This window comes from Embiotoca jacksoni, unplaced genomic scaffold (assembly GCF_022577435.1).
Source record: "Embiotoca jacksoni isolate LCO1_2020_lvr unplaced genomic scaffold, fEmbJac1.0.p SCAF_14, whole genome shotgun sequence".
NCBI lineage: Eukaryota > Metazoa > Chordata > Actinopteri > Embiotocidae > Embiotoca > Embiotoca jacksoni.
The window spans coordinates 434,409-461,404 of NW_027185274.1; the positions used below are offsets into that span (position 1 = coordinate 434,409).

At 41.8% G+C, this 26,996-nt stretch overlaps 1 protein-coding gene across 3 annotated transcripts in view; it reads left to right on the top strand.

Annotated features, from left to right (window-relative positions):
• The window catches only part of snx19b (sorting nexin 19b), a 43,169-nt gene that overhangs the window by 11,557 nt on the left and 4,616 nt on the right, over positions 1-26,996 (top strand). For all 3 annotated transcript variants that reach the window (XM_069147351.1, XM_069147353.1, XM_069147352.1), the window contains exons 12-13: positions 24,668-24,852; positions 25,081-25,168. In XM_069147351.1, coding sequence (XP_069003452.1) covers positions 24,668-24,852; positions 25,081-25,168 — 273 coding nt within the window. The remainder of the gene's footprint in view (positions 1-24,667; positions 24,853-25,080; positions 25,169-26,996) is intronic.

A 26,996-nucleotide genomic window follows, 5' to 3' on the forward strand; every position in this document is an offset into this window, starting at 1 on the left:
AACCTGCAGGGATCCGTCAGTCCAGCACTTTGCTGCAGAGTCAAACATTATGACGAATATAACGGATATGTGCTCTTGGTGCAGAATTAAGTAATACAACCACAGGGATTAAAGGTGTCTTTTGCTATGTTGGATTTTTGTGAAATTGATTCCAGAGAGGTCATGTAGTTAATGACCCAAATATTCATGGAGGCCATTCTACTGTTTAATGGGAGACAACAGCCTGCCTCAACTTCCTGTAATTGGTCCCAAAGTCCGAATCATCCAAAAAAGGGTTTTCAAACCGCAAATGAACCAAACCTCATTTCAGTTCGATCCGGACCAAGACTACCTCATTTAATCGGACCAAATTTCGGTGCTGTGGGCCAGATAGTGTTCTGAAGCACTTTTGTTTAATACGTTTAATTTATCTGTGGAGGACGTTTTGCTGGCTTTGCACTCTCAATTTCTTCATTACTGTTTTATTTACCATTTGCACAGTTCATACACTCAGTGCACCCACTGTTTGCTTTTGGCACCAAAGAGCTACTCAGTCTAATTAAAGTTGGACTTTTTTTTCTTTTTTTGGGGGGGGGGGAAACGGATCAACCACAGTGAAGCTTCATGAAGTTTATTGCTTTGCTCAGTTTTCATAATCTTCTAGTACTGGTAACATTTTAAAACAACTTTATGTTGATTGTTCTGAGTAAACCTGGCTGGTGCTGGTGCTGCTGCAATGTAAAGTGCTTTTTACAAGATTTTCTGCAGCGAAGAAGTGATGGAAAGGTCTGCGTATTAGGGGGCCGCTGAGTCCGTGGACTCAGCCAGGGTCAGCACATGAAGACACATGTTTCCTAGTGGAGATTCCACAGAGAGGGCTGTTTATGAGCTGGAGAGGCGACTCCGGCTCAATCGTTAGTCAAGGAGAGTTGATATTTTGGACGAGGGTTCACCGTGAGCCTTTGCAGTGGTCCGTGTGGTAAACAGTCAGAGGCATCACTTGTCATGCTGTGTTACTTAACAAAACCACAAACCGTAAATAATTCTTCAGTCTCTAACTTGAGAGACACTTGCTCTCACTTTTTGAATACTTGTCTTTTCACTACTACATCTGTTGTAAAGTATATGAGTAGGTGCATACATGCACCGTTTGGTGCCGAAGAGAATGTGGAACATCAACTCCTCAAACATTTGTCGCAGATAGGTATAGCTGCTGCTGCCAGTAAACTGACCACGCAGACAATGTTCTCAGGTTCTAATGTTTGTGCTGTTAGTGCTGTGACCTCACGCTCCCCAGGGGTGTCAGTACGAGAATACCGTTGCTTCGTATTGATACTGGGTCCTCTATTTTAAGAAGTTTCCCCCAGCCAAGTATCAAAGGCCTTGTCCTTTTGTTTGGCCTCGTCTATATTAGGCAGCAGTCTGTCAACATCGCAGTGACAGCCCTCATCGTGGCATCAGCCGCTTTCTCGGTGCAGAGGAGATGAGATGCTCTCGCTGCATGTGAAAATAGTTCTGTTTATGTTTACAATTTCAGCAGTTACAAAAACGAATGCAGAGTGCCACATAGAGAATAAAACAACAAGCAGAACAGTAAAGAACATTTCAGGGCTGGATTTAAGCATGGCATTAAAGTAAAATACAAACATAAAACAGCAATAGCTTACATAGAAATTAAAATTACATAAAAGCCTGATATAAAAGTCATCCTACTGAAAGGAAAAAGTGATTGAGCAATGATGTGGGTGATCGCTCAAATTGTTAGAGTATGTCATGATGTTTTAAAATGCCTGGCTCACAACCTTTGGGCTTTGGCCAGGATTTACTGATGGCTACCAGAACCAAGCCGGATTTTGTGATGCTCTCTCTGACAGAGATGAAACCGGTTCGTGGCCATTCCCAGCCGAGCTTTAAAGCGCTGTGAAACAATACTTTAGGCCTTAATATTATGGCGCCTCAGGGGCTGGCAGTGATGGTTGCTCTTTTCCATCACTTTGGTCAAGGCTGAAATATCTGTGGATTTCCATGAAATTTCATACGAACACTCAGCTTTTCGAGGAGGAATCCCAATGACATTAGTGGTCACCTGAATTTTCCTCAAGTGTCACCAACAGGATGACATTTTTCTAGGTTGGAGTGAAATGCCTCATCAACTTTTGATGGATTGCTGGGAAGTTAAGTATATACAGTACACTAAAAGAGCAACAAGGAACTGCTTGCTAACACAAGCCTTCCTCGTACTCTAAGACTGCCTGAGTTCTTGGTGTCATGGATTCCACAAGATGTTGGAACCATTCTTCTGAGCTTCATATTGACATGACTTCTTTACGTCATTTCTGCTGGTTTGTCAGCTGCACATTCATGTTGCATGTCTCCTGGTTTACCACATCACCAAAGATGTTCTGCGGGATTCAGATCTGCTGCCTGGGGAGGCCACTGAAGTCCACTTGACCACACTGTCATGTTCACGAAAGTAGTTTGAGAGGACTTTTGCTTTGTGACGTGGTGCGTTATCCTGCTGGAAGCATTAAAGGAGGGTAATAAACAGACAACACATGGTCAGAAACAATAATCGACAGGCGGTAGTATTCAGACCATGGTTGTTAATATAAAGAAAACATTTCCCATACCATTACAAGACTCATCAGATGCCTCCGATTTGTGTTCTTTGCTGACAGGACGAGACACCCAACACGTTCTGCAGTTGTAGCTCATCCGCCTCGGACGTGTTGTGAGCCTGAGCTGCTTTTCTGCTCAGCACAGTTGTAAAGAGAGATCATCTGAGATGGCGTTACCTTTCTGTGAGCTCCAGCCAGTCTGACCATTCTCAACAAATTCTGCCATTCACTGGATTTAATTTGTTTTTTGCATCACTTTGAGTAAACTCTACAGTGTTGTGGTAAAAATGTCAAGAGATCAGCAGCTTCAGGAAAAACTCAAACCGGCTCGCTCTGGCAACAACAATCCTGCCACAGTCGAAAGCATTGAAAATCACTGAGACCTGCTTTTTCACAACTGTGATGGTTAATGTGAATGGGAGGTGAAGCTCCTAATGTGTATCTGCAGGATTTCATGCACTGCACTGCTGCCACGTGGCCGCTTGGATGATTGCATTGATGTATGAACATCAGGAAGGAATGTGTGATCCTCTGTCTTTTCATGTAGCTCAGTCATCAGGTCAAATTTTACTAATACATTTCCAACAGTGACTATTATGCTTAACAGCATTTGCGTCAACCTCTGCTGTATTTGCCAGTATGTGCATCCAACCTGACCAGGTGACATGAACGTAGACATTTATTAATATTGAAATTCAATCAAAGGACGAAATAGATAATGCTCACACACATAAGGGTGTGTCTGCTTTGTTGCAGGAATAACCAGTTGTTGGCTGACATATGCAGTGCAATCAAAAAGTTCAGAGACTGCGCCTTTAACAACCAAAAACTACCTGATTTAGACGTGGCTGCCTTTGTGCAGCAGTACACGTCTTCCAGCACTCCTGCCACGTTTGGAAAGCTCCCTGGAAGTCGGCAGTGACAGTCTGACCCTGTTGGACGAATGTCAAAGAAAAACCACCAGCTGTGGTTATGGAAGCACAACCAAGAGCTTGTGCTTTTGACCTGATGCACCTTCTTCAGTCTCAGACAGTGAGGTTCTGCCTTCCTTGAAAACACCTCACCCGGCTCAATGCTTCTGTGACGGAAGGCTTTCCAAAGTGTTTCAAGGGTCTTTGCTGCTGACTGACACAAAATTAGATGTTCAAGTGTCAGGTCCATAGTGAAAATGCAACAGCACAAATACCAGCGGTCACAAATGTGTGTTACTCAGGTGCTGACGTTGATCAAGTGACGTAAATTGGAATACTTACTCACAAAATGTTATTGCCTCCCCCTGCTCCTTGCACATTACTGTTTGTGTGCAATAGGAACAGTCTCAAAACTGTCTAATTATTTTCATAATGTAAAATTTAAATGTGTTTAAGATTCCATTTCCAATATAATTATACCATTCTTGTGAACACTAGTAGTTTCTGAATGGCTTGCAAGGTGTCTTAAAACTTCACAAAATCTTAATATTGTTGTATTCAGCTTCTGGTATCCAATAATATGGATACTTCAAATCATGGTACCGACCGACTATCTAATGAAACTCGGTGTCTAGGAAGTCAAAACTGATCACAACTAACTCAAAGATCAGCCGCCTTTTTTCTTTAGATTAGTGGCAGTGATTCAGTTTTGATAAAACAATGAACTCAATGTTGGGATTGCGTTTGCTGCCACCGTGTCCTTCCTTTTATTAAAACAGGGCGCCTCATTGTGCATCAATGTGCACTACGGGTCACTGAAATATGTACTGTATGTGTGATATTCACTGCACAGAAGGAATATAAAGATGCAGCGACATTACAGTGGTCATAACAACTTGCCGTGGAAGTGCATTTCGAGTGCTGCAGTAACTGGACCCTGCTTTGTACGATAGAATGATGTTTTTTTCAGTGTTGGCTTGTTATTTTTTAGTAATAAACGGGTCCACAAATTTGTCTAAAAATCCCACATGGAGCCTTTTTTTTTTTGTACTTTAACTGACAGGATGTGTCATATGCTGTGGAAGTTTTTATATAACCTGACAGCTGTTTAGTGGGAGGCAAATAGGAGCTGCAGGCAGCAGAAACCTTACCCATGCCAGTCTACTGCTGCAGTGCATGGACGTCTGTCAGAATTCAATTTGGAATTGTGAGTTGATAGAGAGAAAGTGTGTGTTTGTGTGTGCGTGTGAGAAATGAAGCCTGAACCCAACAGGCCAAATCTGTGTGCGTGTGTGTGTGTGTGTGTGTGTGTGTGTGTGTGTGTGTGTGTGTGTGTGTGTGTGTGTGTGTGTGTGTGTGTGTGTGTGTGTGTGTGTGTGTGTGAGAGTGTGTGACAGGTCTGGCTGGAAAAGCCGTCTCTCTGCTCCTATAAATGGGGTCTAAGGCAAGGCTCTGGTTTGGGAGATGTCTGATTTTTATGGACTGGAAAGTGGGACAGTTTAAGATGAATATAGTCTCTTTCTGTTAGACAGCAGTCTGGATGGAAAATCCAGTTGCAGCCAGATAGTTGTCAGTGGCTAGATGTACTGTAGATGTAGCAGAGCGCAGGCACTTTACGTCAGCGTCCAGCATTTGGAGGGATACTCCATGTTCTGCTTGGTTAAACGTGTCTGTAAACATAATATGACCGTCATTTGCTGGGTATAATGACCAGTGGCTCCTGTTAGTGAAAATCTTGAGGCAAATTTCCATCAGCGCAAATACAAATTAATGAAACTTTGAGAAAGGCATGCAGACATTTGTCAGCCTTTAAAATGTGGAGTCAACTTCATGAGTGCATGCGTGAGATGTGGCCTACGATAGAATGAAATATGCCCCTCGCTGACTCCTATACTCACTGGACAACATGGGCTGCAATCGTGTGGTGGGGAAACTGGGTCAGTGGCGATGATGATGCACCTGTAATGGATGTAATTAATGAAATTGCATCGACTGGTTCGGACTTTCTCGGCAAGCTGTTTTGCTGTTGGACTGTGGTCAGTAAGACGCTGTAAATGTGGAACGTTCCCCAGGCAGGTCCAGAGGACACGTTTTAGCACTCCACCTACTTGGAGAATGCAGATGTGCTCTTTGTCGGTCCGCTGCACTACCACGCCGCCGCTCGGCAGCCTTTTTTTTCCGCTTGTTGGTCTGGAGGACTTCCTTATTGGTTCACAGCATGTTTCACTTCACCAAACTCCATGTGGCGTCTGTGCTCTGCCAGTCTTCTGCTGCACCTGTTATACAGTGACATGATTCTTTATTTTTACTCCCTAAAACAGCATATTAATACTTCCATAAACAATTCAAATGGTACCACAAGTCCTCGCTGACAGCTTGATGATGGAGGTGAGGATGACGAGGGGTATGGAGAATTTAAACCCTGTCAACGGTCGTCGAAGAAAAACGCTCTCACTCTTCCAGCCTTTTTCTGTGGCCCGCTCTGCTTCTGCTTTTGCAACGCTGTTAATTAATACCCGGGGATCTCAATCTGACATCCAGTGGCCTGCTTGGGTTTCACCAGTGGTGAACAACAAGTTGTTTCGCTTCAGTGAAAGTGGTTTCTGTCTCACTGCTGCACTTTTTAGCCTCTGACCACAATGTGGCATTTGTAGAGAACTCCAAAGATATGCCCAGAACTCCAACAATAACGAAATGTATAGGGCTGCCTTTTCCAAGAGGTGGATTTTATTAACTATGAGGCCACTAGCATACTTTTTCATTGTTAGTTTTCCAATGTTTTAAGCTGGCAGCTTGCTTTGAATTTGCAGGTATTAACTTCAATGTTAATCTAGTTTTCATTTTTAACACTGTGTTTTAGCTGAAAGTGTGAAGACCAGGTCATCAGAAACAGTTTGTACAAAAAGTCGCAAGATAATACCATACCAGAAACCATGAATTTCACTTAGTAGCGCTGCAGAACTTTTCACAAAAAACGATCTGCGTCTTACTGCAGACGTCATCGGCCAATGGAATCCTCTCTGTTGTCACAGAGATGGCTCAGTTATGGAAAGGAATGGATCACAGCTGAGCCGCCACCTTGACATCTGAGCAAACTCCAACTGCTAGCAAGGACTGTGAAATGCAGCTGAAAGATGAAGAAGGTTCGTCAGTAGAACTTCTGTTTCGCTTTGTTTTGGTCACTTGTGTTCAGAACCTCTTCACACTTTCGTGACATGACAAAACAAAATGTACAAAAACAATGGTACACATTTCAGAATATTCTTTTTGCTGTTTTTATTCTTTTAATTTTTGTTGAACATTGGCTAGAACAGAAACTGGTCAGTTTTAGTGTAATTATTTAGCTTCTGATGAGGCTAAATTAATTGTATGAGTTATACCAGGAAGGAGAGATTAGATTAAAAGTATAGCATTATGTCGATTCTGGAAATGCTATGGGACAGCCCACAGGTAGAATGTGGCCTCTCCTAGAACGTCTAGCAGATTATTAGGGAAGAATATCTAACAAAATACAAAAAAACTTGTACGGGATCACATTGGCATCATCCAAAGTCGAATTAGTTCCGGGAGAAACAGCGGAAAGATAACTGGTTGAAACAGATTTTGTCCCGTGCAAAATAATATCTGTTTCTCATTTATTTTTGCTTGCTGACTCCAAAAAACACCTATAGAGGATATTATTAGCAAAAGTTACACTTTATAATTTGATCATACATATATTTGTAAGTGTAAAAACAGCTTAAGTTATGAACAAGTAATAGACACTTAAAAAACATGCCTGATAGAAACATTTATTATAACAGACTTAAATTTAGTGTAAAAAGGACTACAAGTTCCACGTACTTTAAACTGTGGTACAAAACAACGTTAAAATGTTGTTGCCCAGTGTAATTGATCAAAGTAGCTTTAAAGTCTTGATTTTGGTCAACACACCTTTAGCAGGAACCAAGAACAAAGTCTCAGATAGAGAAATAACTGGAGAACATAAAAGAGAACATTCGCCCTGTTTTGTTAACTTTGTTATGTTGCGGTGAACATCTTGTTGTACTGCCTCCTTGTGGCAATTCAATCAAACAACATAGGTTTAAGAAGGTTCAAAACTGAGATGCACAATTCATATTATGAAATACCTTATATTGTATTATAGCCGTGAGAGAGATAAATTCTGAGCTTCGAGCAACAGAGTCTCGTATGACGAGGAACCGCACAGTTATTGTGAATATTTTGTAACTTTTGCTGCAGTTGTTATAAAGCCTTCAAGCCTGTTATTCATATTTGAAAAAGCCACAACACTAGCAGTGCAGTTCAGGTTCAAATTTAGGACTCCAGCTTGCTCCATGCTGCTGTCATGATGCTGAGCAGATCCATATGTAGTTGATGTTTACCCATATGAAAGCGGGTCCTTTGCCTGGCAGTGTGCTGCAGGCTCGCCACCATTTCTACCAGAGAGAAATAACTCGTTCAAACGAACCGGTTCGCTCTGGTCTAAAATGACTACATGTGTGAATATGTATTAGCAGATATTTAGTTTGAGATATTACCGGTGTGACAGAATAGTAGTGGGAAGAGAAGGCTATTTTTGATATTCTAATTGTGACTACTATTCCCTCGATGTATTCTTTTGGACATAGTGTTTCGTTTGGCACCTCTGCCCTGATTTCACGTGTCAGAGTTAATTTCTTATTATGTCTTAACGCAGCAGAAGACGTCATGCCTGATTACTGCGTGAAGACCTAATGATTCTTCATGACAGCAACGAGGGGAATCCACAGACTTAAAGCCTTTTCTCCTCAAAATGATTGGCCCCGTAACAGAGATCCCTCCTCAACTGTTTGACACCGCAGGTTGTTTTCACAGTGAGCAGATGATATCAGAGTTTTTCCTGCTCCTTGACATATGGGTCCCAGGGCCGGGCGTGAGGTATAAACAGAAGACCCCGCTTGGAAGCCCCAAGCTTCTTCTGTCAGCAGGAATTCACTCCCAGGCTGAGAGCGCCGGTGGTCAGACGGGTGGGCCACGCATGACAGAATTGGTGTTGGTGGGAAGAAGAGGAGGGGAGTGTTTGGTTGGAAAAGATGCTTGTTACATAACGCTGTGGGCTATCTATCAGCCTCTGTCGAGCTGGAGGTGGTGTGACACCCCTGGAGAAGCTGTTCCTGAGATGAATTCAGACGTAGTCCTCACGGTGGGATTAGTCTGTCTGAGCGGTTTATATCTCATGCTGTGTTTCAGTTGGACGTTTGCCCTGTGACCTGTCACTGTCACGTTTGCTTCAGGCTTTATTCCCTTTTCTACAGGCATTTCTGTACTATGAATATCGTCCTCTATTACTGGCTAATAGTAGTCTGCAGTTGTTTTCCCTATTCCTACCGACTTATGTCATCGTCTCGAGAGGACACGATGGATCAAATACCTAGGTCAGTTCTTCTGAAGGTTATGAAACCCACTTGAGCTCCAGGGTGCCATCAGTTATCCTTATTTAGTTTTGAGAGCTGTAGTGACATCAAAATCCACCCTTGGCAGGACATGAAAGATAGCATGGCTCGTTATTGTCCTCGCTATCGATAAAGTTAGACGTGGGACAGGGGCTGCATGCTCAAACACTTTGTGGATGTTTGCATAATAAACTCCATCTGTGATAAACACATGTCTCAAATAAGGACAGTAGCAGGATGAAGTCATGCAGTGACCCTTTGGCCTCTTCTCATCTCTGGTGTCTGTTTTCAGCACTCACCTGAGCCCCGGGGCCTGAGATGTGCCTCCCGAGTCACGGCTCATCGACTGTCTCCAGAGACATACTTGTGCAATGACATCTCGTCTGTCGAAATCTGGCTGTAGGCTTATTTTAGCTCAAATGGGACCTGGTTCTGCTCGTCTGTGTTTACCTTAAATGGTAACTAAAATAAATCCCGCTGCAGTCCAACATGGTTGTTGGCCAGCTCAGTTTATGTTTTACACGTATTCCGATTCTGTTGCATCAGCCGTTATTGATTCGCTGCCAAAGTATTCAAAGCATCTCGGCTTCATCTTGATTGTCTTTGATTGCTGTTCAGTTAATCAGTTGATTCAGAGCCTTGAGCTTGTTGGTGGAACTGATCTTTTGTCTCACAATGAGTAATCGATGCTAAAAGCACACAGGCCTTCTGAAAGATTGAGGGCCACAAGGTGCTGACGAACCTTCCTCACAATTATACATGCATCATGTTTTCCACGTGCTTTGCCCTTGTTTGGAGTTTGACTGGTGCTCCTTTAATTATGCCGTCTCATTGGGCCCTCTTCACCTGCCTGTAGTAGTTTAATGGCATGTGACGGCAAAGAGTGTAAAGTGTCACATGATGCGCTCAACATTTTTTTCATGATTTTCACCCAACACTAGTGATTTAAATCACTTTTTAAAACAGATTTACTACATTCCGATAGAAATCTGTCTGTACTTTAGAGAGAAGGGTGTCTGCCTCTCGAACATACTTGTAAGACTTTGGGGAACTTCTGAAAGCAAAGTGCTCTGTCAGGATTATATGGTTCAATAAAATGGGCAGCTGCCCCCTCCAACATCGAGAGAAAAAACAAATACTACTTGAACAACCTTTTGAGACCATTCCTCTGTAACATAATTGATTTGCAACAACGTGTTTAAGGATTTTAGAAATAAAAGGAAGGTTAGATATTGGTCTAATTTCTTAAAAGAGCTGGATCAAGCGTAGGCTTTTCAAATAAAGGTTTAATTAGAGCTACTTTAAAAGCTCCTGTGTTACATACACTATTGAAAGAGTCGAATTGATCTGATCTAATATGGAGGTTCTAATTCGGTGAAAAACATCCTTGAGCAGTCTTGTTGGGATGGGCTCGAAGAGACATTTAGATGATAGTAGTTCTTGCAGTTAGCTCGGGGAACTCAACAGGATAGAAGTAATACGAATCAGGTCCTCGGACGTTTCTAAGGCCCCCTGCAACCACCAAATGAAGAGTATGTTGAATTGTTTCCCTAATAGTAATAATTTCATTCGTAAAGAAGTTAATGAAGTCATTACTACCGAGAGCTAAAGCAACAGAAGGCGTAACAGAGCTGTGACTCTTTGTCAGCCAGGCTACAGTGCTGAAAAGACACCTGAGGTTGTTCTTGTTTTCCTCTATTAATGATAAATAATATGCAGTTCTGGCATTATGGAGGGATTTCTAATACGTTATGACATACCATTGCATTTGGTAATACAAGTCTAAATCCTTTTGGCATTGCGCTGAAGATGTATGGGTTTAGGGACTTTGACATTCCATTCAGTTTATTTAAATAAAATTAGTTCACAGGTGTTGTCTCTCGAACTCTCCAGGATCTTCCTTTGAGCTTATGTTGGTTTGGCATTGCCTTACGCTCTACACCTGTTGCTTGTGTACCTTTGGGAACTCTCGGGCTGTGCTCGAAGGGATTTTCCTCTGAGATTTGCAGTGTGTCACCTGCACTGTAAACGTCTCTTTCCTGGCAGTTCCACGAGAGGAGCTAGAAGTAATCGCTGCCAGAGAGAAGAGCTAGCTCGGCCCCTCCGCTCTCTCTGCTCTCTCCTGCCAGCAGCGTGATTTCACCCAGACACTCGGTCAGGTACGGCCATCACCGACACTGCTTGTTTCATCTTTTTCTTCTGCGCTGTATTCTTTCAATATTTCAAGTTCAACTAAATGGCAGTAAAGAGGGAACAAACATCTGCAAGACATTTGTAAAGAGACGCACGTGTTTTGCAAACTGCTCCTGAGGTGATCCACATGTGTGACTATAACACTGACTGCATGTTACGTTACTCTACAAATTTTTTTTTTTAATTCAAGCCACATTAGGCCCACAGGCAGAGAGGGGAACATTGCTTGGGCGCCCTCCACTCCATTTTCTCAGCTTGAAAAAATATCTTTGACAGAGTAGAACTGGAAAACAAGTCCGGCGGTTTTCATGGTAGCAATAATGCTGTACAGTCTAAGTCTCTACCAGACCACAATCTCTCATATGGAATTACTTGGCATTTGTCAGCTCTAATTGATTGAAAGCACTCTGCTCTGTTCTCTTTGTGTGTGTGTGTGTGTGTGTGTGTGTGTGTGTGTGTGTGCGTGTGTGTGTGTTTGTGTTTGTGTGTGTGTGGGTGGTTGCATATGCCAAAGGGAAAGTAATCTCTCCGGTGATTGCCATAAGACTGCAGCGGCGATGACAGCAGAGACTTAGTTCGAAGGATGTTATTGTAGCATAGACATGGACCTTGACCTGTGTGTGTGTGTGTGTGTGTGTGTGTGTGTGTGTGTGTGTGTGTGATTGCATGCATTGACCGCTCTCCAGCTCGGTTGTCCTTTGTGCTAAGTGCGTCAGTTCTTGCAACGTGTCACGTACTGAATTATGAAAAGTGTGAATGTAAACCTACAATGGGCCACATGTGATTAGATCGTGGCTCAGGGCTGTAGAGTCACATGTCTGTGTTTTGACCAGCCATGTGGGACCGTGGCGCCACGACAGTCCCAATTAAAGCAGGGCCAGGACGTCCGTGCACATACTCAGACATCCACGGAGCGGCGGAGCTGACCTTAGACTGCAGGGCAGGTGACTGTAAGACGGCACCACGGCCTGAGTGAAGGCGCTGATGTGATGAGCCCTGAGCCAGAGGGCTGGACTGAGGTGTACACTTCAACGGGAGCAGACACAACACATTAGGTGAAAACAGTCTGCTGGGATGTGCAACTGCTGGAATGGATCTTTCAATCTTTATGTATCATGACTATATAAACCATTATATTAATACATATAGGTTCTGTTGATATTTTTATCCGACTTCCTGAAATACCTTTCTTGCCGCCTCATGGTGGTGGTGGTGGTGGTGTGTGTGTGTGTGTGTGTGGGGGGGGGGGGGGCATGGTCTCAAAATGAACAGTATTTTGTTGTTCACACTGTAGTCAGTGCTGTGTTAAAATGTGTAGCAAGAACACAAAGGGGCCAACACAGAGTCCAGTTTCATATTTCACAGTGTGAGATGTTTTACTCTTAAGTCTGAATAAATCTGGAGGCAATACAAGAGATAGCAAAGTTTCTCTTTGTTGTTTTCTTGTAAACAAACAGCGTGAAACAGTAAGACATGTCACCCATGTCTTATGAGGATGTGCAGTACTGAAATGGGGATTCCCATTGCACTATATGTCATCAAAAACTTTCATAGGCTACACTGAAAAGTATTTCCCTGTAACAGACTTAAGACTAAATAATAATAATAAAAATATATATATATCATTAGTTATTAAAAGTTAATCACAAACCCAACCAAAGTACTTGATAAGACCTGAAAGGATGCCTTTTGTTTGCCTGGCAACACAAGCCAACGACCACACAGCTTTGATTCAGATGTTGCTAAACTCTATGGTGCATGGATAAATGTTACTCTGTGACTAGCAGTGTGAAGATTATAATTCATGTTGAACATCTTACTCACTGCATGTTGAGGTTTTCTTTGGTTTTGTGGGCTTTAAAGCAGCATTGAAACCGCAAGTGTAAGTTAAATGCTTCATTTCTGTTGTCTGCAGTGTTTTACCCTCAAAGCTGTTTGGTTTAGATGCCCAAATATACCGAATGTATAGGAAACATCTTATTTTAGCACAGGATAATTTGATTTAGTAAACAAGCACCATCACGCTACTATATCTACAAATAGATCATGTTAGAACATAAAAAGAGGTAGCATTAATCTTGTCCGTCTATTGCAATGACTGTTCTAAGTAAGGGTTGGCTGTTAACACCATACAATTAACACTTCATCATATTGACTGACCTCTAATTTTATCTCAGCTTCTTTCAGTCTGAGCAGAACTGTTTTTTGTGAACACCTGGCACTGACTTTATTTTTACCTCGACCAAGTTTCTTGTAAAAGAAACGATGGAATCTAGTATATTTTTTTTACGGCCGTATCACTGACATCGGAGATATGTGTCGAGGCAGTTAAAACAAAAAAAGACAATGTGTTGCAGTGTCTGGGATGAATCATTGTTGCGGCGCTAAGTCACCTCAGGATTTGCACTCAGAATCTTTTTTTTCTTCTTGAATGGGCGTCTTGGGAGCGATCCCTTAACAGTATTAAAGTAGACAGGATTTACTTGCGAAAAGCAGATTGGATCACCTTTAAAATGCTTTGGCTGATCAGTTCGGAGAGCATACTGTATGTGTCTTTTATTTACTCTGTTCCCCTGTATTAATTCATTGCCAAATATCACATTCAAATCTTGTCAGGATAGATGAGGGTTAAAGTATTTTTTTTCCCTGCAGAATATGGCAGAAATGGGTGCTGCCGTCTTCTGTTGGTGACATCATTTGCAGAGTCGGCACAGTAGTTCAGTGTTGTTTCGAGGAATTCACAATTTTACCCTATCATTTTGACAGGCTACATATAAGCTACTCTTTTCTACGACATGACAGAAACATTTATTTGAGCCTATACTCCAACCAGCCACCAGGGGCGAACAAGATATTTTGTCTTCACTTTAGATAGTCTATTACCCATACTCAAATCCCACCTAGTTTCTCTGCTTGCTAGCATTGGCTACCCAGCAGGTGAAGACGGAACAAAGCTGAATGCCCACAGTGTTGTCAACTCCTATTGCTCTGTCACCTCTCTATCTTGAGAATATCTTGTCAATATCTTTCATAGGTAAGAGCATTTAATTCACTATTGGGTAGCCAGAGCTATCACCTGAAGTCAAGAGATGTGTGGAGTCAAAGCAGTTTGTTCATTCAACCTCATTATCGGGATTCAAGCGATCTATCATCAATGTTACTTTTTGGCCAAATTCAAGCTTTTAGATTTTCACTATTTAGGCATTTTACACGTCAGTCAACAAACATTTTTTGATTTCAATCAAAATTAATTTAACATATTGCACAACCCATGTTCTTTCAAATATGAATGCGTTTTCTTTCTTGTGTTACTAGAATTATTGACAGGGCAGGATGTGACTTATCGGGCACATCCGTTCTCTAACGTGAAGAGCGTTTGAAAGAGAAGGCTGGCTGGCAGTGGGTGATGTGATGGCTTACCTCTGGTCAGCAACAGTTAGCTCCAGCTGAGAGATCCCCGTGACCGGCTAGCCCAGGTGCCGTTTGGAGACGGGGTTTGCTCCAGTTCTTTTGTTGGTGGTTCCTTCTCCAAAAATGCAAATACCCTGATTAATTGACAAGCCCCGACCACTACCAACCAACCAAAGGAAGGAAGGAACTACAAACATAATGACTAAAGAGTATAACTGCTTAGTGTAACACTTGGTTATACCCAAGCGGCAATCAGCAGGGACGTCACACATTAGTTTGTGCACGGGCCGTAGTGAAGCCTCGAGTTTGGAATTTGATCGGCGCCATCATGCTAGTCACGAGGAGTTTTGGAGCCAGTAGTGACCATATTTTGGCGAGCTCGGGGGGATCTGACTCGATCTGATTGGTAACCCGGTGATACTATGTCCCACCCACCGATAGCCGTTACCTGACTGTAATATAGGCCTGTCAATCAAACAGACACGCCACCCAAAAACACTGCTTTTTGAGGCTTTTTTTTATGATTAATAACTGGATTATTTTCAGATGGATGGTCAGAAAACGAATAAGGAGTGACTTTAGCTAGAAAAACCGAGATAACTCGTGTAGTTGAATTGGAGTCTATGGAGCTGGAGGCTTTTTGGAGACAACCTCTATCGTCACCCGGTGGTATCGTGGCTAAGGGCACTTCCGCATCGGTCTGATTTTTCAGACCTGGAAGCTACATCCACTTTGAAAACAGTCTATGGTTATACCCAAGCATTGCTACTTTCTCAGCATACTAGCACTAGCGGTTTGCCATATCATATTGTTCACGATAATACCGGTAACATTTTTCATACGATAGAAAATTTTTTATATATGATAATGAACCTTTTGAAGTAATGACAATATACTGTTGCGCAGTGGAACTGTATCACTTGCGTTTGCGGCTTATACAGCAACAAGTATGGCTGAAAGCTGCTGTATTCTACTGATTTTCAGCTCAGTGTGAGATTATTTGACCTTCGGCTTGTCCTCTCTGTGTTTCCCTCTGGGTGGCTCTGCCCCCAGAGCTCCACTCACATGGAGCAAAGCAAAGGTTCAGGTGAACGACTTGACTCGTTACGAAACAAAAAAGCAACAAATGCCCAAACGTCAACTCTAAACTTCAGAAAATCTGGCGTAAACATCGTTGAACCCGCCAACAATGGTGACAAAGCAATTAGGAGCTCTGCAGCTGATCACAGTAGCCGACCTGGCCATAGACTGGTTCTGGAAGAGCAGCAGCTCTCCTGCACTGAACCATATCGCCAAGAATATCATCACAAAAATACCCAGATATGTTGTGATATTATTTTATGGCCATATCACCTAACCCTCACTAGCACCCAACAGTCATTGAAGGAATTAGTATGAACGTGTTGGTAGACCTGCGTGATATGTGCTCAGCCATGAGCCAGGGGTGCAAACAAAACAGGGCCCCAGTCATAAAAACATTATTGAGAAATGAGGTATTAGTGGTCACAGAAACTCCACAGGGCAGCTTTAAGCATAATGGGCTTGAGTGCCCTGAAGACTCGAGTTATTCAGAGAGATAGAAGCTCCACAGGTCAAAATTAGCCTTTCTATTAGTGCCAGACAGTTGTCATTTTTAGCTCTTCTCTCATTCGCTGCTACCACAGCTTCTGGTCTCAAGAGATGCTGTGGTGTGTTCATATTAAGAAACTCAGCAGTGTCCTTTTAACCCAGGAATTCTTCGGTTACGGTCCTGTCCAAAAGCTCTTCTCCACGTGATTCCTGTCTGCCCTCGCTTGGCCCGTCCACATCAGGACTGCTGGTTCCTCCTTATTACTCACAGGCTACAGATAAATGATCTCATCTGCGGGGATGTAAACTGTTTTAATTATGTCCATGTTCTCCTGCTGTTGTTCTCTGAGATGTTACATCATTTACTGACAGTGGAACTGTTAATGTGAAACGGTGTAAACAGGATGATTTCACAGCCATCAAAGTTTTTAGGGCCGCAGCCAAAAATGTGTCAATACAGCTTGATGACAAATTGAACATGCATCCTTACCCCCACAAAGATAAAGATCAAGATTTATTGCATAAGTTAACACAAAAGGTGTTTTATTGGATACAAGAGCATGATGAAATGAGTGAGCATTAATATTATGATTCCCTTTGGACTAAACAAAAAGTTTGTACATTTATGACAGGAAGATATGAACAGGTTATGAAAAATTAAACAGTGTATAATTTCTCTCAGAAGCAATGATCTCCATGTACCCAGTTGAGATGTTTTACTGCTCCATCCAATGATGAAATTCTCTGTACAACTCCCGATGCCTGTCTTTGAGGTGCTTAGATAAGTTTGAGGTGTTTTCTTCTGTTACTAAAAAAAAAACCTCTGTTTGCATTCTGGCTTCTAGTCATTGAGAACACTGGTTATCCGACTCCAACTCAAAACTCCAACTCCAGTTCCTCCGCTACGCACGGCATCTACGGTGCCTTCACTACCTATTGCACCACAGAAAAGCAAGTGCCAAAACATTTTCAGAACTCTGGCATCAACTTGGTAGCTTGGTATTAACTGAACTGTGTTAATATAGGGGTCTGGCTACACTCCATTGAAGATTGTTTCTAGTTTTTGCATCCTAATGGGCGTAGACCTCGGGGTAATTTTGAAACTATTGGAGCAGCCTTTAACCTATCAGCATTGACCACCGTTTACCGTAAGTTGTGTACCAAACTCTACCACCGTCGCCATTGTTGGAGCTAACGTCATCGCACTCACCCACCCCCTACAGGTCCCTGATTGATCCTGAGTGGATGACCATAATGCGAACAGTGTTTCCAGACTATTATCACTGCAAAGACTGAAGCTGGAAGCAGTGGTCGGTTCTCATGACATGCTAACCATAATAAAGACAACGAGTTTAGTTTTGTTTCCTGATGTTTCACTTTTATTTTGGAGATAAAAGCAGAAAACAAGCAACTTTCTAAATGTGGATGATACACAAAGACAGAGGAGGTCAAAGTCTGGGATATCAGGAAAACAATTTGGAAAGTGCATCTAAATATATAAAGTATCCACTTTAGTATATACACCTGTACAATCTGTTGCAAATTAATGATTGTACAATAAATTCAACTTTTTCAATATTCAGTTTTTGTTTGACTTCCTATTATTCGCACTAATAATGACAACAATTGCACTATTACTGGAAAGGATGTCACTTCTAACTCATAGATCTGTTACACAGCTCTGGAAAATCTGAAGAAGTGACTTATGAATCAGTTGGTGTAAATCAAATCAAATCATATAGAATTTTGGAAAAGTGTCTGTTTTCCAGGGACTAAATATTTTCACAAGACATTTCACGGAGTTACAGAACAACTTCAGACCACCGACATGTAAAGGGAAATTTGTTGCGCAGCTTCAGCAGTGATGCTGGCAGTAAAATGGCTCCATGTGTTTGTTTCCACGTTTTTAGCTCTGAATTTACAGGCAGGGGTGCAATGTGCTCAGGAGACTTTTGCCTGCAGCTTAAAACACATGGAGGTGATTTAAGACAGACTCTTCTATGTGAGTGGTGATGCAGTAACTTTGACCACAGCCATTCAAAATGTGTTTATTTGCTGCTTTTGACTGCACATCTTGTCTTGTCTGAGTACACGAGTTAGTCCTGATTAAATTCTTAAAGGTTGGTTTCTGAAGCTCCAGAGTTTGGTGGGAAACTTGCCAGAAAACATGGGTTCCAACAAAAAAACAATCCTGCTTGCTCATCACTGTTTTAGTGTTTTAGTGAGATTAAACAGGCTACGTGGAGGTACTTTTCTACTGTCTAGCAACCACTTATTACAAGCTGTTATTTTTGGTTCCAGCCTGACTCTGTGGTCACATTCATTTTATATATTTGTCGTCAAATATGATAGTGAAATGAGCTATTAGGACTTGTGCAGATTGTTAGATAAAAAAAAAAGTGTCAAACTGGAGGTCCCAGACATTATTGCCTTTCAGTTTTTGTTTTTCCAAGAAAACTTTACTGAAGTATCAAAACAAATTATTTAACCTAAATGTTTTTGAATCCCTTGTTGAATGTAAATAGGTATAACTTCCACAACCCTGTAGCTACAACCTGAAAATGAAATCACCTGCAGAAGCTATAACAATACCTGAGGCCATAGTGTGGTTTCACAGTAAATCAGGAGAAAGGTTTAGTAAAGAATTGATATTTATTAGGACATTTTATTTGTTATTCAAGGAATGTTTGACTTTTTAATCAAATATAGCACTCAAACAATCGGTCACCTCTCTACCTAAAGACTTCAGTAGTTCATAGAGGTGACATTAGAAGTCTATGCGTGTTTTGTTTAGTTCATGACCTTCATAATTAGTCGTTCTTCATTAGGTGCACTCCAAGTGGCTTGAACTATTTGAAAAAATGGAGGTCTTCCTGCTCAAACTAGAAGGCGACCTAATGGAAAAGCCCGTTGTGCTTTGATGCCGTTACAATATGACACATTGTAAAATTAACACCATGATCAGCTTTGTTATTGCGTTTCAAACAGTAAATATGTCACTGAAGTGAAAATAGTCAATTGATTTCAGCTTCATCAAATATAAGGCAGCCTCATAGCCGGCAGCTTTTCCATCGTTGTTTCAGACAAATGAGACGTGCTAACAGAAGCAGAGCCAACACACACACTCATTAGATGGCATTAAATGAACGCGCGGAGCCAGTGTGCCGATGTCTGAAAAGAAAGCCGCTCATCAGCCATCAGCCTCTGCTGCCAACCTACAGACAGTTCATTAATTTTCTCGCTCACAAATTAACATTGGCTTCCCTTCTCTTCACTCGTACAGCCACCCAACTCGACTGCCCTCGCTTGTTTCTTTTTCCAGTCTCGCTGTCAGTCAGGAAAGGTCATTTTCCAGCTGGGATATGGTGTAAGTTATTTTGTTTAGATTTTTGCAGTGTCTGTAGAAATCACACCGTGAACAATAATGTGACTCAACGCAGTTGGGGAAAGCAACAGAGTGCATTACTGTTTACTCTTTGTCCTCAAACCACATGCATATATTTGTGTTTTCAGTCTGAAGCCTTATTCAGTGTGCTCACAAACTTTAGCAAGAGGTCTTAGTTTGTATACTTGCTGTGTACACAACTGTAGCTCATTAACCTTTTAAGCCCTAGAGGCCCCCAATTACCTCGTAGTTGCAGAGATATACTCTTTTTTTTATTATGGGTATATCATTTTCGAGTAGAGGCCTAAAAAATAGGTGTTTTTAAAAGGTTAATCATCATAGCTGCACAATGATTTATAATTTTTATCATTACTGATGTTTTTAGTAAATGCATTGGTAATTTGCATTGAGGCAAAGTTTTTTTTCTTAATTGTGTCATCAGCAACCAAGATAACGCATAGTAAAATTTACCAAAGGTAGTTTCACATCTACTTTGTTTGGTATAGACCTCCGGACATTCAGTTTGGTCCGAACCAGAACAGCAGATTTGAAAGTGACCCTGGGCAATGGTCCGGATTAAAGGAACAAACTTTGGTCTGAACCAAGCAGCAACTGACAGTGACGTCACCCATTATTTTGTCCACGGCCATTATGAAGCCTCAAGTTCGGAATTTTGGTCGCAGCGATTTCGCTAGTTCAGAGCGGTCTGGAGCCGGTAGTGACCATATTTTGGTGAGCTCGGGGGGGAACGAGCGGGGGGATCTGACTCGATCTGATTGGAAACGCGGCGATACTACATCCCTCCCACCGATAGCCGTAACCTGACTGCACCACAGGCCTGTCAATCAAACAGATACGCCTCCAAAAACACAACTTTTTGAAGCTTATTTTATAATTGATGAAGAGATTATTTTTAGGTGGGGCTGTAAATTAATAAATAGGGAGAGACTTTAGCTAGCGAAACCAAGATAACTTTCATAAATTTATGAGACTAGCTGAACGGGAGTCTATGCAGGCGAAGGCTTTTTGAAACCAACCTCTAGCGGCACCTGGTGGTATTGCAGCTTAAGGCACTTCCACGCCGGCCTCATTTTTCAGAGCCAGAAGCTACGTCCACTTTTATATATACAGTCTATGGTCTGAACAGAAATGTTGTTCTCCGTCCGGAGCGTGCTGATTTTTATCTACAACCATTATAATCCTAGTGTTCCATAGCATATGATGCTCTTGTTCTTTAATGTAGCTTAAAGATAGCTTCTCACAATCACAGATACATGTATAATATTTAAGTTATACTGTAACTTGCAAAACCCCATTCACTGTTTGCAAAATACAACATTTAAAGTCCTTACATCCTTAGAAGTCCTGCAATGTGACGTCAGGAGGCGAATTGTCATACTCTCGGTGTATGATGGGACTGGAGGAGGTGAGGTGGTTCAACCTTTGTGCGCAAGTCCTTAGAGACTTGGCTTGGCTTTCTAAAGCAAATTGACCAAGGACAGGATTTTATGTAGAAAGGGTAGAAACTGGATTTTATTACAATTTCAACAGCCTAACCAACTGGATGTTGATTTACAGTCAAATAATACAAATAATGTGTGTAAACTGTGATATCTGATATGTCAGTGAACATAAATATACGCACAAGAAGCAGGGTTGTGTAACCTGCTGTCAGTCCTGTTTTCATCTCTGTGAACACGAACCAGACCAGAAAGAGTCTGTTGGTCTGGATTAAATGAAGTGAACTGCAAGTGTGAGCTGATCCTTCTCTTGTGGTCGTTATACCACAAACTACATTTTTGTTTGAGCATGCAGTTCATTCTAGTCCTCCAAAACAACTGCAACTAGTGCTCAGAAAGCTCCAACATCTACAGTTCTACCACCTATGAGGATCAATAGATAAGCTCAAAGCATTAGGGAGCATGTGGACTTAGAGTTGAGACCGCTTTGGAAACTGTTTACTGAATATTTAGCTTCCTTTACCTGACAGGTTGTATCGGTGGTTGGTCTCCCATTCCAAAGCTCAAAATGAATGTGAGGTAGTCACCTTAGAACGGCAAGCTTCTTAAAGAATGACAAACATTTTCCTCCTGTAATGGCCTGTAACCATCTGATGGTTTAAATGTTATAAAGATATACGGTGGAAGCACTAAAGTGATCCCGGACACGCTGTGAATTAGTCCAAATGATGTCACAGAGCTTCAGCTTGTTGTGGAGACTCTAGCTCTTAGTGTCCGTACAACTTGTTCCCTTCGGCATTCATAACGCCGTGTGATTTAGTGAGCTTGTCTCTGAGTGGTATGAGCTGGGGAAGAGACAGACATCTTTGTCCACCTGCTGAACTTTAAGCAGCCTCGACCGAAATACACTCTTGTTACTGGGGGTGAGACCAGGTTTCAGTCGTGAGGTGCAGTTTATGTGAACAATTTGAAACAATATCTGTGTTAAAATCACTTTTGCATCAACTTAATGCTTTTTCCTCTTTTTATAATTTGGAATAATTATTTTCACCTTAGAATACTCCGTTAAAATTATCCTTTGAAGTTAAACTAAAAACAAATCTGAACTACAGTGATACTGCAGCGGTTTCATTTTTCAAGAGAGGATAGAACTGTTTTTGATAAAACTTTGTGAAAGCATCGTTGAGCAGCTGAATGGAAATTTGTTGTGTCAGTGTCTGACATCTGACGGCTGCTAGGAGGTGCTGTATTCCCCGTCTAAATTAGTAGCTCACATAGCACTGGTTAAAAGCTATCTGCCAGTCTGGAAAAAAGGTTAAACGCTTTGAATTCCCTCAAAAAGCATTCGAAGGTATTGAAAGTCTTAAACTTTATTTGATATGTCTGAAATGTTTTCTCGTGCTAGCTGTGGACAGCAACGTTACTGTAGTTCTTACTTTTGGCGGTTAGGAGACTGTAGCTAGAAAGATAATAACTCATAATGGACCAGTGCTAATTTTAGCCACTTAAAGTAACACATTTATTATTTAGTTTTAAATTAGTTAATCCATCCAGCAAGTTTCTGCTTGTGATTGAGGTTGTTTTACATTGTTGTGGTCATTTTGTGTGTGTTTGTGGTTGTTTTGAGTCTTTTTGTTGTCATTTTGTGTCTTTGTGGTTGTTTTCAATCTCTTTGTGGTTGTTTTTTTGTCTCTTTTTGGTTGTTTGGAGTCTCATTGTCTGTTGTGTGTCTTTTTGTAAGGGTTTTGTGTCTTTGTGTATGTTGTGGGTCTCTTTGTGGTTGTTGTGAGTCTCTTTGTGGTTGTTTTAAGTCTCTTTGTAGGGGTTTTGTGTTTATGGTTGTTGTGAGTATCTTTGTGGTCGCTTTGTGTCTCTTCATGGTTATTTTGTATCTCTCTGTAGTCACTTTCTGCATGATTATTTTGAGTCTCTTTGCGGTTATTTTGAGTCTAAAATAAAACAAGTATGTGTGATTGAAGCCGCTTAATGTTTTAGGCTGCTTGTATGGTTTATGTTGGCTCACTGTCACGCTGTCATTTCATACTGAGATTCTTGAATAGAACGCAGCCACTTAATGTAATTAGTAACCACTGTAATCAAAACATATGATGTGAAAGATTTGCATTTCCTGAAGTGCATGGTGTGGTTTGTTGTTTTGTTTGACCAACAGTCCAGAACCCAAAGATATTTTGTGTGTCACATACACTCATATTTTCCAAAAGCTTTGAGATTTGCGCTTGAAAACCTACAAATACATTTCTTACGCACCTTTCGTAGGGTTTGTTTGATACATAATTTAAGTTCTGAGTGTCTTTCACACCTGCTTTTCCTTTGCTGTTGTACAGCTTGAAAAATCACAAGTACCATCAGTATTTCTTATTGGGACTATCTCGTGCTGTTATGAAATACCAAAAATGGTGGTTGGCCCAACTTGTCCAACCATAGCTTCTCTATGTGCAGCTCAAAAAGTGTGGTAACTGGCCAGAACAAGCTAATGAAATAACTTTATTAGGAGCCACATGAAGTGAGTAAAAGAAGCAGAACATTAGGCCCAGAGGGAGGTCCCTGTTTCTCTTTAACATAGCTCCGAGGTTTCGAACAATGTTGCATAAGAGCATCTGTGTGGTGTTAAAGATTTTTATAATGTCTGCAAGTTCAGGAAACCTCTCACAGGATCCGAACGTATCTTCAAGCCTTTCAATGATCTTAAATGCCATGTTTTTTGCTCATAATTAGTTACTTTGTTCTCATCTAGACTACTCCCGACATCAAGTGTCACCTACAGGTTCCAGGGCTTGACCCATACAATGCTCGAATGCCTGAGCTACATTGAGATGTTGTTTTTAGCTTTTACTTTGTGCTTTAAATAACCTCCTCGTCCAGTCTGGGTGGCGACTGGCTGCGTTTCCACCCCTCAGTTGGTAAATCTTGGTGTGAAAAAGGTCAGGTCACAATGAAAGCGGTCAGAGTCGCTCTGCTACACACACACACACACACACACACACACACACACACACACACACCATGTTTGATTTACTTATCACAAGACCTTAAATTCAGCAGTTATGAGGAAAGCTTTAGAGAAATGGGCTCCGTTTGAGACCACTTTAAGTGTGAGACTCTGCCAGGCCAGACTCCTCTGATACTCTTGGAGCTTCAAATCTGTGTGGGAATGCAATGAGGTATGTGTTACATTTAAAAGGATTGGCTGGTCAGAGGACTGGATAATTGAGTGCTGGTCAGGTCAGGCGTGATGACAAGGTCACGACACATTAAACTTACAAAGTCAGGAGGTTAACCAACTGTTCCCAAGGTCATTCTACCTTGACATGAGATGCAACTTTTTACTTCAGTCCATCTAAATAAATACAAAAACACAGCATAGATGTAACAGCTGAATAAGAGGACTTTTGGATACCTTGGTGGTGCACTGTCACCAGTGTCACAGCAAGAAAGTTCTGGAGTCTCTCTGTGTTGGGGTTTCCAGGGATTCTAAGTTCCCCATCAGTGTGAAAGTGTGAATGCTTGTCTGTCTCTTTGTCAGGCCTGTGATTGACTGGCGTCCAAACCGGAGTCAACCCTCCCGTGTTGGTCCTCCCGTGACCCCCAAAGCGTGCATGATAGATGAATGAAAAGACGGGACGCCACTTCAGACCCCTCCGCTGTGCTAACTTGACGCCGTTGTGTTGTGTTGTGTGAATTTCAGATGGCTCGATGTGAGCGTAGCCAACTTGACGTGCACCAGGTACTGGGTGGTGTACCTGCAGGTCATTCAGGAGGCGGTGTGGCCGGGAGGAGCTCTGCCTAATGCGCCAAGACTTGAACGCAGCCAGCAGCAGAAGCACTGCACCAAGCAACAAGCCTTACACTGTCTGATGAGGCTCCTACCAGGTACGTGTGCACACAGACAATCCCATTTTCATGATCTCTGATAAAATTCTAAGTGTTTCTGTCGAGGTCAAAAGTGGGCCTCGGCTTACAGTTAAGAAATACGGAGACACACACACACACACACACACACACACACACACACACACACACACACACACACACACACACACACACACACACAGCCAATTACACACTATTACATCACTCCCCATGTCTTTGCGTCTCTAGAGCTGATCTCAGATATGTTGGGCTCAGACAAGTACAAACTCAGCTGGCAGACTGCACTGGACTCTTTTCAAGACCCCTACATTAACAGGTGAGTACACACGATACACTCAACGGCCACTTTTTGGCTATAGACATCACCGGCAACTGCCCAGAGTGCGAGTGCATGGAGGGAGGAGGGGGAAAAAAGCACTGGGAAGCCTGTTTGGAACCCCTCCTCTCAGAATTAGAAATAAAGTTTTCAGGTTTGTGTTATCATCACTTTCCATCATGAAGGTAAAGGATGCTTCTTTTAACTTAAGATTTTGCCTCATAGTAATGTTTAGCTGGTTCCTTCACTATCTAAAGTAATTCAGTGACTGCCGACTGTAGTTGCAGTCCATGGTTGCCATGTAAACTAATGGTGGCCATAAATAGATCACATCGCTACTGGTTTTTAATGGTTGATACATATTGAGTTTACACAGGTACATACTGTTCCCAGAAAAAAAGCGCTCGGTCCCACTCTAATGTCTGACATGACAAAAAATGATTTTGTTCTCCAATCAACTCAACTTCTATAGGTTCCCAAACTAACTGCCAGACATGTTAATTAAGAATTAAAGTTCAGCTTTAGAATCATCTGTCGTACAGACCGCCCTCTACATTTCTTGTTTATGCTGAACTGCAGCTGGTGCACTGAGGAATACCAAACTAACTAATTAAATGCCATATTTGTTCAAATTCCAGATTTAGACAGTAGACTCAGTGCTTGTCAACCTGTTAGCCTGATGGACTGTGCAGACACTCAGTTCTGCAGTTTGATTAAGTTGATTAACAACTTGTAGTGATTGCTAGTGTTACTGAGGGCCCTATTTTCTTCCGCCTCTGCACAGTGCACCTGCCCCACCGGCATAAGCAGGTCGGGCAAACGTCTTGAAGTAGGAGGAATAGGTAATTAGAAGGTGTGTCAGTATATTTTAATCATGGCCAATCAAATCAGCTCCTCTCATTCCCCTTAAGACTGCTGTGATGCAGCGGACTTTCAGCTTCTTATGAATAAAGAAGGAGCAGGAGCAGACACTGGCACATTCCAAACTTTACGCAGGAGGAAACTGACACATTTGTCTGGAGGTTCAGACTCTTATCACTGAATTTACGGTGCTACGAGTCAGCCTCTGCAGGCTGATGTCGGGATTGGGAAGAGGTAACTAATATTCTAAATAACTCCTCCCTAGTATTATGAGAACCGCTGCCCAATGTAGAAAGCGGTTTAGTGATAAAAGACAAAAACCTGTGTCTTATAGACGCCAACCACTGGCATTCATTAAATGTCAAAGTAAACATAGAACACTTATTCAATATAGGGTGGATCCGATTGTTCAGAGACTGCTCAGCGTCGTGACGTGCATGGAGCAGGAGGAAAGTATAATCCAAACGAGTAGTAATCGTCATCATCAGCTGATTCGTGTCTGTGGCTACTGTCATAATATAAGTAACATATACCGTACCGTACACAAGCTAGTATAATTTTGTTTATTTAACAAAGTTTCTCGACTATGTGATTGATGGTCTTGAAATATTGAAATGTGGGCATACATTAGTGTTTCGATATAATAAACCGTCCAATACTTTAATGCACAACAAATGACATTCAATCAACTTCATCTGTAAGTTTTGTTTTCTGGTAAAAAAAAAAGACATGCTAACATGTCAAACTAAGATGATGTGCTTTGCAAATGTCATACCTGCCAAATTAGCACTTAACGGAAAGCACTGTCGGGCCAAAGTACCCATTTACTCTCAGTTTTGTTTTAAGATTGCTAAAGCTCAGAATGTCCCATCAACACTCATTCTGACACTCAGTTTTTCAGTCAGATACAGATATTTTTCTCATGTTGAAAACCTGTGAACTCAAAACAGTTTAAAACTTTGCACTG